General features: G+C 43.4%; 1 protein-coding gene across 2 annotated transcripts in view; it reads right to left on the bottom strand.

The window, feature by feature from the left end:
• Positions 1-4,428: 4,428 nt before the first annotated feature.
• Positions 4,429-12,574, bottom strand: part of pdzd8 (PDZ domain containing 8) — a 50,011-nt gene continuing 41,865 nt past the window's right edge. Inside the window, exons 4-6 of one of the 2 annotated variants that reach the window (XM_052081021.1) lie at positions 9,441-9,603; positions 5,324-9,274; positions 4,429-5,262 (exon numbers count right to left, since the gene is read on the bottom strand). In XM_052081021.1, the coding sequence (XP_051936981.1) occupies positions 6,936-9,274; positions 9,441-9,603 (2,502 nt within the window). In that variant the 3' untranslated portion in view covers positions 4,429-5,262; positions 5,324-6,935. The remainder of the gene's footprint in view (positions 5,263-5,323; positions 9,275-9,440; positions 9,604-12,574) is intronic. The other variant, XM_052081020.1, reaches the window with a different exon arrangement.

The raw sequence follows: 12,574 nt of genomic DNA, 5'->3' as shown, positions 1-12,574 counted from the left end.
ATGTCATAGTGGTGCATGTGGTTGTTACTTTCAGTTTGGGGTTTCAGGGCTGTGTTTTAGATTTTGTTTTTGCAGTTTACCCCTGTTCGTGTTTTTGGTAATACATACACAAAAGGAAAATGCTAATTTGCAACCAACAAAAATGTTTTGTTTCCAATTTTAGATGCCGAGTACATTTCATGCTACGAATGGCAACCTTCTTGAAACACATGTTCTTGACAAACCATGCAGCAGAGACCCAGCTACTCGCAACACTGATTAAAGGTGCAGTTGTTACTGCAAAGTCTTTGAGTAGCTCGGCATCAACAAAAGCTCGATTCAACGCATGTTTCGGCTAGCAACACACGCCTCTTTCAACTTCACATTGCTGAGTATCATTTGCCGCATTTCATCAACTTTGCAATGCTGCTTCAGGTCTCGAGCTACACGCAAGGAAACGAAGTACTTAACAAAAAAAAAACACTAAACAAAAGAAACCTCCAACGCCCAAGGTGTCAATCGCTAATGGCCTGTTCAGTGTCTGAATTGTACCGAGTGCACCTGTACACCAATGTGCACCTGTGCATAGTGACTTCTGGGACACATTGTACCTACTTCCAATATTTACTGACCCGTGCTGTAACTTATTTTTGCCAATCTTAAATTGTTTGCCATACATGTCACCCCTATTCTGGGTTTGTCATAGGCTTTCTCGTTAACATTTGTACACAGCCGTTAGACGTTGAGCCTGTGTCGTATCAGAGGATCCCGTAGTACGACTAATGTTTGCAAAACAATATCTGCCTTATACCATTCATTGGTCATAATTGGAGTATTTTCATTGTACCTGCATAGCTTGCCTTATTAACTTATTAACTGTTGTACTGTACATCTGGTGATATTCAGATTTTGGTGTGGTGACAGTAACGTGCTTTCTGGTTACCACAGAATGCCGGTTGAAAGTTGACAGGTACATGCCGCATCTACTGTCTGTTATTGTTCTCATCTTGCAAAATGTGTCTTTAAAAAAATGGCTGTTTGTCCTCAGTGAAGCGCAGCGTAACATAAAAGTGAGCCTTTGAGGAATTGAGCTCCATCAGAGTAAAAATTGTGAAGCGTACTGTTGACTGCTGTACTCACGACGAGTTGACTTCATGTGACATTTCTCATTTTGGTGGATGGAGGCAAGATTACTGCAGCTAAAACTTTGTCGTTTGGAAAATTATGCTACAAATTGATCTTGTTTCTTTTGAGGCTAGTTCAGTTATTCTTCTCAGATATTGTCGTCCCTCTGTGTTGCTATTTTATCGTAGTGTTAAGATTACTTTTCACGTGGAAGAAATACTGGTCCAGAACAATTACACTTGACCTTTCTAATCAAGCGTTATTTGAAGAAGTGACATTGACCTTAGGTGTGAATGGCTGTTGGTATCTATTGTAGTGTTGTTGTGAAAACAAATCACTGTTCATTCATCAGCATATTTGAATTTACACGGGGTGCTTCTCACTAAATTATCTGCAAGCTTGCTGTTTCGGTCATCATCCTGGTCCTGTTCTTATATTCGATCTCCTCTCAGGGGAATCAGTTAATTAGAAGCATAAAAGGAACGAGGCGTCCGTTTGCCCGTGTCGTCGCCGCTGCCGCATTATTACAAATGCAACATACCACACAGGCAAAGTGTAAAACGGAATCGCATAGAGCTAAGCAGATGATGAGAGATTAGGTTGTGCTTGAATTAAGTGTCACAGCAGGGGGTCTGAAACATAACCATATGAATGTGATGCTTTACATTGACTGTTTTTTATCTGGTAAGAAGTTTACAATTCTGGTTTTGCGTCGGCATAACGGGGACACTGAGGGCAAATCTAGCTGCAACTTGAAACTGAATGGGTCAAACTACTTGGTGAATGCCCTTCGGCTTCTGAAGAGAGACTTTTATGTTTAGATCCTGAAGCCCGCTACCCTCGCAAACCTTCGCCGCTCAGCGGGATAAACCCTTAACAGTATCATGCCAAGGTCGGAATACTTGTGTAGTGTGTGCCAAGACCTGTAATACTTTGAGTTTTATCAAACATGTACAAATGTGTATGCTGTGTATCCGTGTCCAAGAATGTAAACGTTTGTAGACGTATGATGTGATGATTTTATTCATCCCTCTTTAGTCATCTATGTGAACTGTTTCCACACCAAGTGGAAACCCTATTCTATATTAAATGTGGTATATTCGAAACCAATATGTGAGGCTGCTTGAATTTGAATTGAAAACCCCTGAAATCTTCCTTGGGTAAGAAAGATGTAACTGTAGGCTCCTGTACATAGAAGACTGTGCATACTTTTCAGTTCGGTGTCCAAATTTATTGACGGTCTCCGCTAAGGATGGAAGGCAAAGAAAAAAAGTTAGTCTGACATGATAATGTGGGAGCAGACACCGTAATCAACCTGTCGATCTTACCACAGTCGCTGAATTACTTTCCAGATGCTGACACAATGCGCTCCCCTCACGCTTGATTATAAATGCAGAAAATATGTTGCGAAATACATTCACATTAGGTGAAGGTGGTGGGGGGGACTTAAAATATGTGAATTTTCTTGCTGCTTTTCATGTTTGGTCATTAAAATGCTTGTTGTCCCTTCTGAAACGTGCAACAGGGTCAGTGTGTAGCAAACAGCAGAGGACAGACAATGTGGGGAGGGGGGTCATAACGAGTCAGAAATAATGATTAAACATGACATTTCAGAGTCTAGTTCTCTGCTCTGTCCTTTATGTTGAATTGTATTTTTCACTCGAAAGACGGCAGAGTGGTCATATTTTCTGTTCAAATACATCCGTGTGACACAGTGTGTGGCAACAAGCAAGACAAGCCTAACCTCAGATTGCGCAATTGCTCCCGCGTTGAGTTTGGTAGACAAGGCCATGTTTCTATCGCTCTTCACATCTCCCAAATATTTCCAGACACTTGTATCACGCACTGTGATTTTCCAGAGTGATTTCCAGAGTGAGCTTTAAATATTTGTGTGGTATTTGTGCGAATTGCTGTATCGCTACGATCATCGCTTTTCAGGAGACCCAAAAATAAAAAAGGCATGTTTGCTCGAAAATTGAACCTTGCATAGTCAAAGAGAGCGAGCTATTTTCAACATTGAAAATGAGTCAATGATTAAAAATTTTAAAAACTAATGAAAAGTAGCACACACACACACACACACGTGGAGTGACCAATAGTATAGATTTGTGAAAAAATATGCAATTATTCAAATTTGTTTGGGCCCGATGCCAGCAATATCGCATAATCCTGCACCTCAAAACGTGCAAGGTGATGCAGCAGAACTTTGCCACACTGAAGTGGGTGGACAAAAGGACACCGACTCACGTTCTTTGAGGCACGTTCTTTGAGGCAGACGGACGTTGGCTTGTAGCGCCAAATTGAAAATCAAGTCGGCAGCTGCACGTTTTTCTCTGAATGAAATCCAAAGAATGGTTTGTGAAAAACGAAAGAACGTATGATACACGGATTGTCTATAGTACACACCCAAAAGATTGGAACGGCATGGTCAATGCCTTTGTATTTGTTGTGTACCGAAGGGGACGAAAATGAAGGAGAATTTCAGAAGTCCACTTTTTATTTCTTGGGATTTGTCTCTAGATGCGTTTGTCAGCTTAGGGAAGAGCAAGCTTTTCAAGTGAGCCAAATTATTGGAACTTATGTCTGAATGGTCTCTGCATTGAGCTCTGCATTTTTTGTTGTTTTTGTCTTTTTGATTATATATATACTGTGTATATATATTATATATATATATATATATATATATACACTAGCTGGTTCGCCGCCCTCCGGGCGGCTCATCAGCTAGTTCCTGCGGAAGGCTGGTAAGGTGGTGGTTCACCGCCCTCCGGGCGGCTCATCAGCTAGTTCCTGCGGAAGGCTGGTTAAGGTGGGCCTTCGGCCCACAAAAGTGTTGTTGCTTGGTTCAACTTTTTGTTCATCTTCATTGCTTATCGCGAAAATAAAAAGATGTTTAGCTCTACTAAATAACTAACAATTTCATTGCAATGCTTGTGGGTAGACAACATTTTTTCGCTAAGATGCCCGCGCGATCGTAGTGAGCCACTGCCTGAGCGGCGCAGTGGCGGCGCGCAGCAGCGCGGTGAAGTAGGTACGGTTTGAAAAGGGACAGACGGAAGGACAGACCGCGTGCGGGACGACGCGCAATATATATATAGATATTGGCAATGTGGGAGGAAACCGGAGTACCCGGAGAAAACCCACGCATGCAAACGCCACACAGGAAGGCTGGAGCTAGGATTGAACCTACAACCTCTGCACTGTGAGGTGATCACCGGGTCCCTGTTCCAGTACTTTAACGTGTAAAAAGCGTTTGTTTTTTTTAAAAAAACCTTCATGAGAGCGATATTATTATAGCTGACATGAACTACAAGCCACAGTAAATGAATTCAAGCTTTGTTTTATTTTGGATAAGTACAATAAAGCTTCCAGACATGAACCTGAAGAAAAACTGTGCACAACATCCCTACCATATGAAGACTGTAACCTGCTGAACAGCTGTGATGGGCACAAGTAAGTGAGAAACAGTACTGTGGTCAATCACATTGAAACAGCAGCAGCAGAGGCAAAAGCAAAGCTCGGCAGGCCTACAAGTCAGTTTTACTGTGTGAAGATCACCTCATGGGTTCGGAGACCACGTGATTTTATTCGACGTAAAGATACACAGGCTGCACATATCTAATTACAAAAGAGAAACGATCTAGTCATTAGCTCCATGTCCAATATAAAGAATATTGCACAAAATCAGAACATACAGTAACAAACTTGAGACATGTGTTGCAATTGTTCAGCCAGAACGCAAAAGCGACCCCCGCGCAAAAGTTGTAAAGCGTCTCAAAAAGTAAAGGTTACAGTGGCAAAACAAAAGGTGATCAACGGAACGGTTGCTAATTCTTGTGCCTCCGCAGCATTGATAGCCGTGCGGGCTTTGTTTTGAAGATGGCCATCCCATAGCTCGCCGTTTCAGGTTCATAGTCAGACATGAATTGAGATGATATCTGAGGGCGGTTGCCTCACCGTGTGATTGTGTACTCTGACACCCCCCACATCCTTTCTTTGATTTGCATGTGGTAACTTTCTTGACTTTTAAATATTTGAATATTTGATTGTTAGTAAGAAAATGATTACAGAAGATGAGAGGAGGTTGGAAAGATTGAGTGTTTCTTCAGGTGCAGACCAGATCAATGACCTGCAACTGTTGACCTACTTACAGTTGGACTTTAACTTGACAAAGATTAAGTACAGCAGCTATGTCGAGCAACATTGCATTAAAGAGGACATACTGTTGGGGGGGGGGGGGGGGGGTATTGGTTTTAATATCAATACGATCTTATCCAGATTTCTGTGCAGTATTTCAGCAGGCGATTACTCCAAGTTGCTTTTCTATTTTCATTTTGGGGCTCACATTGTGTGTGTGTGTGTGTGTGTTTTTAATATTACACTTCCAACCAACAGATCCCAAATATTTTTAATGGGAGAATCAAACTGTGTTTGTGTAGACTTGAAGTGGCATTAGGTTGGCAATAACCGCATAAATAATGTTTAGAATTTTGTATTAAAAATGGATGGACTAAAAGTGGCGGCTTTCCAGGAGCATTTAAGAAAATTAATAAGAGGATAACATTTAGGGAGCTGATGGCTTTTTGGGGCTGAAGACAAAAATGATCAATGTGTGGAATATAATGGGGGTGCAGTACCAGTCGAAAGTTTCGAAACGCCTTCAAATTCAAGTTCTTAACTCTTGATAATGCCCATCAAGCTGACTGAAAAAATACAAAAGATGTACAAATCGGTAATCTGGGCACAAGGTGGCTACTTTGAAAAATCTAAATTGTAAAACATTGTTTTGGTGGACGGGGGTTTCTTCCCAAATAATTCCATCATTCACGATGTCGATGACTGAAGTACAGTATGAAGTATTGATCTACAATTAAAATAATAATAATAATAATTTGTGCATGCTTCCAAAACGTTTGACTGGTAATGTTGGTATTGACAAAACAAACGCAATATGGGAAATAGATTGGGCATTCATGACCACTCATGAAGGCAGATGGCATGTACGAAATCAGACATTTTTTTTAAGATCTCTTATTTTCCTCCGACATAAAAGCAAACTGAAACATGAAGTAATCAGAAGATTCATCCAAATCCACCAAGTTATTCACATCACATTTATAAAATAAACATTGAAAGAATTTATTTAAAATATGAAACCAAAAAAAAACAAGACAACACCTTGAAATCTTCATCAAAAACACGTTTTATATGGTCGTATGAAACATGTTTGGCCGAAGTGATACAACTAAAATAGAAACATAACATCCATCCCAGTTAGCTTGCAGTTGCTGAAATGCCCCCAAAAGGAGTCATTTGTGAATATTAAAAGGTCTGCTTTTAAAAGTGCTCCTAACAAAAAAAAAGGGGTAGAAAGCATGACTGCAATGTTCACACGAAAGACGATCTCCCCCCCAACCTCCCCTCATGTGATCTGCTGAAGCTGTTTTGACCTTAACCTGACAGCGAGTTCCTACTGAACAATTACTTGACTTTCATTACACACCAAAAAAAAAAAATCCGGCGTGTGATGACATCATTGAGAGGGGGAAAGTTTTACAAAGACATTTCATCAGAAAAATATCCTGAACGAGCAATCTACCAGCAACACTACAGCGTTCTACTTCCCTTTGAAACCTAAAGTATGGACACAGTGCAAAATAAAAGAATTAGCAGGTGCAACCAAGTATTCGTAGGGGGAAATTCCTTCATGTATTTTGTGAGATGTGATGAAAACAATGGACGGTATCCCCCTTTCAACTAGCGATACCCCCTTCAAAAAAAAGAAGAAAAAAAAAACGGTTCCTCCTCCTCTGTCTGCTCTCTGGTGCAATTTAGTGGAGCGCCTCCACACAGATCTGCTCCTCAGTGATGTCATCCAACAGTTGCAAGTCCGCCGGGTTGCATATGTCACTGTCATAGACCTCCGCTCCCATCAGGGCCTCCTCCTCTAAGCCGTCCCCTCTGCCCTTAAAACATTGTTGCTCCGAAGGAGAGGTGCTCTCCACAGACTCCAAGTCCTCAATGCCCGCACGATAGTGAATCATGAGCAGAGTGAGTGCCTGCAGCCTTTCGCCGGACTTGGAAAGGGCCGAACTAATGAGCACCTTCCGCCTGGGATCGCTGGTCTCCCTTTCCTCCATCAAAAGGGCATTGTTGTGCTCCAACTCCTGATCGATTTCCTGCTGCAGCTTGTCCAGCATCAGCTCAAGTTTTTGAGAACGCTCATCGGTGGGCAAACCTCGGTAGAGGTCGCGGCCGATCTCTTTTACGGCGATGAACACGCTATCGTCCAAGCCGCCCTCGTTGCGAACCAGTTTACCGCTTCCCCCGCCGCCGCCGACGGGTTGCTTGGAGGGGCTGGCACCACTGGTGTAGGTCTCGGTATCGCTGCTCTCGTTGTCTGAGGTGTTTGGAGTATGCTTAGGGGAAGGATCCACAGCTCCGGGCACCGCATCCGTGACCTGCTCGACCAGGCGAGTCTTGGGGGCCTGGCGTAGGTTAAGCAGGCGGGAGCTTGTGTTGATGATATGGCGGGTTAAGCCACTTGTGGCCCGATTAATAGTGGACTTGGCCTCAGGGTCAGCTCCTCGACGCTCGGTCGGTGCCACACACAAGGGACTTTCTGCAAGGCATTTTTCCTGGCATTTCTTGTGGCAAACATATGCGCAGATCATACACTGCGAGGCTGCCTTGGTCCAAACTTTCTTTTTACAATATTCACACCAGGTCGGGTTTTGGAACTGGGTGTCCTGGAAGTTGTGGCGAACCTCAACGAGCTGCATGGCACCGTAGGCCAAGTCATCACGCGAGGCTGTGGGGAACTGTTCTCTCACCCGCTCCCTTAGATCATCATCGTGGAGACTCCCCTCTCGCTCCCTTTCTGCCATTCCAGGATAGTCCAACTCATCCCCTGCTAGGTAACAGAAATTTAGAGTAACGTCTCCATAACACAACTTCTCATTGAAGCCTTTGTGGGTACTGAGGCTGCGTAGTGCGGTGCGGCTGACATTAGCTCGAGGCTCTGGAGGCCCAAGCTTAAATGTGCTCTGGTATTCTGCTGAAGATGTTGCCATACACTCAAGGGCTACGTGTTCCAGATGGAGGCTGACATGGCCCAGGCACAGCAAACTGCCCAGCTTAAAGGGATCTTTACACCAAAGGGCCACATTAAGGTACTTGTGGTTGCTGTCCACCTCAAACACAACAGAGGCCTTGGGCCAACAAGTTGTCCGATGACGAAACATAGATTCTGGGGATTCCCAGAAGGGGTGCTCTTCTAGACTGTCCCGTGTGCTGCAAGAGCTCTCGGAAACTTTGTCCTTTGCCTGGTCTGCCTTGCTACTCGTGAAGGATGTGATTCCAATGTCATCGCTGGGCTCTGACGGCCTGGTGGACTTCGCCTCACTCGGTTTGACACCTATCTTCTCGGTGCCAGCCAGGTCTTCAATGGCTCCTGTCAGAGGAGCTTTTTCAGGAGATTTCTCTGAAGCACTGACAGTGGCCGTCGCAGTTGATATTAGGGGAGTCGTGCTTGTCGTAGAATCAACGCTTTCCAAAAAAATGGACTCTGAACCGGCAGACGACAACCGTATTTGAGGTCTTGGTGGCACCGGGGGACGAGAGGGCGGCGGTGGAGGGGGCATCGCGGGGCGCTGCAAACTATCTCCTGAATTGTTGCTCGTCTTCTGTCGGGAGGGCTTTGGGGATTCTTTTGGTTGGGCCTTTAGTGGTGATTGGAGGCCCACTAGGTTTAGCTTACGGTTGAGGATGGGTGATATGGTCCCAAGAGGTTTAGAAGCCAAATTGGCCACTGTTTTTTTGGGGCTTTGGTTTACTGTGAGAAGGAAATCATCCTTCGTATCACTGGTGCTGAGGGGGCCGACATTCGGGCTGGGTTTGGAGTCCACAATCAACTCTTCAAATTCAGAGTCCATGTCTTTACTGTCAGTTATGTCAGACAGAGTGGTGATGGGGGCCGGGTCTTCTTCGTATCCCCCAGGTTGGGATATGAAGCCCGATTCTTCCAGCTGCCCAAATCCCTCCTGAAGAGTTCCCAGGCTTCCGAGGGACGGAGTCTGGTGGCGGACCGGCCTCTCATAGAGGACTACTACCCTGTCTCCAGCCTGTTTCAGAAGTTTGGGCACTTGAACTGACGATGTCACTTTGACACCTGTCGAAAATGGACGTCAATTAGTATTCCAAAAAAACACGAATGACATTTGTTACAATATTGCGTTTGGTTTCAATAAACAGATCTTCTCCAAGTCAGATTTTTATTGCAACATTATTTCTCAATCCTTTCAGCAAAAACCGATAATGAATAAGCCATCTCAAACCTCCGATTGCGATGAGCCGATCACCTCGCTGCAAGTCTGCCAAGGCTGCAGGGGAGTTCGGCGTCACCGTCTCGATGCTCACATGGACTGCTTCTCCCTCACTGGCAGGCACATGCCTGAACGTCATTCCCACGCTGCCACACGGACCCTTGATGACCTCTGTCTGTAATAAATGTTAACACAAATAAAGAAGGAAAGACTGGTTATGAACATAGTGTGCTTTGGATGCCCAGTTTTAGGTTGTGTGTTGGTTATTAGTCTTTTTTTTTTGTGTGTGCCTAGTCAGAGTTCATCTTGAATGTGTTGCTATGTCAATCTAAACTGCCCAGGGCCTTCAGATCCCCGAGTACTGGCATGTGACACATACAACCCCTCCAAAAGTTATGGAATCAACTGGAGGATGATTGTTTCAGTGGTTAATTTTAGAGGAAATGGAAAAATCTGTGATGTTTCATGAAACATTTTTTATTCACAATGCCACCCTTCTGGTTTAAAGAAACACAGACACACGCACACAAACAAAAGAGCAAGAACGAAAATTCTTGTTGTCAGTCACATTTTTCAATTACTTGGTACCCACATCACACTTGGCAATGACCTCACATGGAACCACAAAACATAGCACATCATTTTTACTTCGTGGAAGGCTGCTCTATCAGCACTTCCACATATGGGCATGCGGTTGCATGGACCCTTCATGCCTATTGAGCAAGCGCAGTGGTCCGTGTGTTACACGGCAACAGTCGACCAATAAAACGACTGAGTAGTACACAGGGGTCCAACGAAATTGTATGATTACCGGTAATCACGACTTCCTTATTTCAGTCTTTCTTCTCACCCTGATTAACATGGAGAATACCAGATGAAAAGCATATGATGCAGCTTTTAAACTAAAAGCAATCACTCTGGCAGTTAAAGAAGGAAATCGAGCTGCCGCTCGGAATCTTGGCAAAGACGAGTCGATGGTGCGAAGATGGAGGCTCCGGCAAGAAGAACTGAGCCAGTGTAAAAAGACAACCAAGGCTTTTAAAGGTTTTGAAGGTGGGCCGTCATGGTGTAATAGTTTCATGAAATGGAAGCCGGTCTATTAGGGCACGCACGACGTTATGTCAGGAGCTCCCTCCCAATTACGAGGACAAACTTGCTTCGTTCCGCACATTCACACAAACAAAGATGGCGGAGAATTCCATCAGCCCAGATGAAATAATAAATATGGACGAAGACCCTCTGACATTTGATTTGCCTCTCACTCAGTGTAAATAAAAAAGGTGACTCCCCGTCATACTGAAAACAAGCGGCCACGAGAGAACACATTTTACCTGTGTTTTGAGCCGCGCATCATCAGGCCTAAAGCTGCCAACGATGATCATTTTTAAGCGGCTGACTAGAGAAATAATTTCATACATCTTTTCCCATTTATATGATTTGCATTATTCTATTTATACCCTAGTGGGCTGCAGTATTTCTCCTCGTAATTACGCAGATGCGCATCAAGATCTCTTTGTCTGGACTCTTATTATGTGTTTCAGCGTAATTTCGTTGTGCAAATGCATTTATCATGCTCATAAAAATATGGAGATTATTCTCACCTTAAGAAATGATGTGGTTTTTTTTTCTGCGGGGGTTCAGCGGGGGACCGCACCCGGAGGCGCTCTACGGTGGCAGGGACGCAGAAGCAAACCCCCGCATACTCATTGGCCAGCTGTTTATAGTACGGTGTGGAGCATATACTTACAAAATTGATTTTTCTTCATAAATCCGAGCATGCGGCTCTTAATCAGTTGCGGTCTGTAGCCCGGAATTTACGGTACATTTGTCAAAGTACCAAGTATGTGTCTATCATGTGCAAGCGCTTTGACGCAAATGACGGAGTGAAAACGTTGACTAGTGTTGGTGTAATACAGTCGCTCTAGAAATGGGAGGGGAAAATACAAAAATACAACAACAACAAAAAAGACATTTTAACACAGTTGTTGATGAATGTATTGGCAGTCCATTCTGCCCGTTTGACTTCATTAGAGGATTTCAAGGCTTCAAATTTTCAGAGGCAATTGGGTTCCTCCTATGCAAACATCAACCAAGGATTCCCCCAATGGATACTTCACAAGCACAGGTTGCTCATTTAAAGGTCTGGCAGAAAAAGTAGACAGGTGTTTCCCAAATTTTTAAAGCACTCATTTCTGCTTGCTTGGAAGAATGCATGGTGTAAAAGGAGATTTTGTCAATGATATTACATCTGTAGTTGTTTTGCATGTTTAAAAAATAAAACATTGGCCCAGGGTCATCCGAGTATCACTAATGTCAGACCCTGTCTTTTTGTAAAATTGTTGTTTTATTTTTTGCAATCGTGGAGAAAGACTAACAAAGTAAGAATTTCATTGGTCGCTGCTACTGTTGTGTTTTTACTGTGCAAGGCAAATAAACAACTTCACTGAAGTATTTGTACATAAATAATTATGACATAATAATAAGGAGTCTTTCTTGTCTCACTTTTTAGTCCATGTGTTAAACTGTATCATTATGGAAGAGACTCCTGTTGTTTTTGATGTGAAACAATAGAAAAATGGGAGGTGGCAAATAGATAAAAAATGATTGTGAATCGTAACACCTCTAATATTATTTGCGTCAATACGCAAACAGTTACAGTATGTGTGATAAATATGCAACTTGGAAAACATTTATTGTTAGGTTTTATTGCCATCATGGTGTTCTCCGAGTAAAGATAAAATAATCTAAATTCTATGAAAAGGTCAATAGTTTCCCTCTTTCACAAATGTATTTAATTGTCAAGAATAAGAGTCACTTGTGAACAGTGGCGATACGGATGGAGCCGAGCGCTGACGTCTTGTCCTTCTCCGGCTCGAACTGAAAGTGGCAATTCAGTGTGAGATGAAAGAGCTGTAATTAAGCCCCACCCCCGCCTGCCTTAATGACAGCCACAGCTCACAAGTCACATATCCCACATTACAAATGTGATGCAGAGGTGACCTGACGCAAACCCAAAAGGTTGTCCGTCTACATTCATGACAACTCCGACGATACACAAACAGAGCCATTTGACTGTGGTTTGTGCCAACTGGCGGCTTACTGTCTCCAAATAGGATAGCCAATATTAGACTGGAGGAAGAGAAAGA

Source organism: Hippocampus zosterae, chromosome 11 (genome assembly GCF_025434085.1).
Source record: "Hippocampus zosterae strain Florida chromosome 11, ASM2543408v3, whole genome shotgun sequence".
In the NCBI taxonomy this organism is placed as follows: Eukaryota; Metazoa; Chordata; class Actinopteri; order Syngnathiformes; family Syngnathidae; genus Hippocampus; species Hippocampus zosterae.
This window is presented reverse-complemented; position numbering and strand designations above follow the sequence as displayed.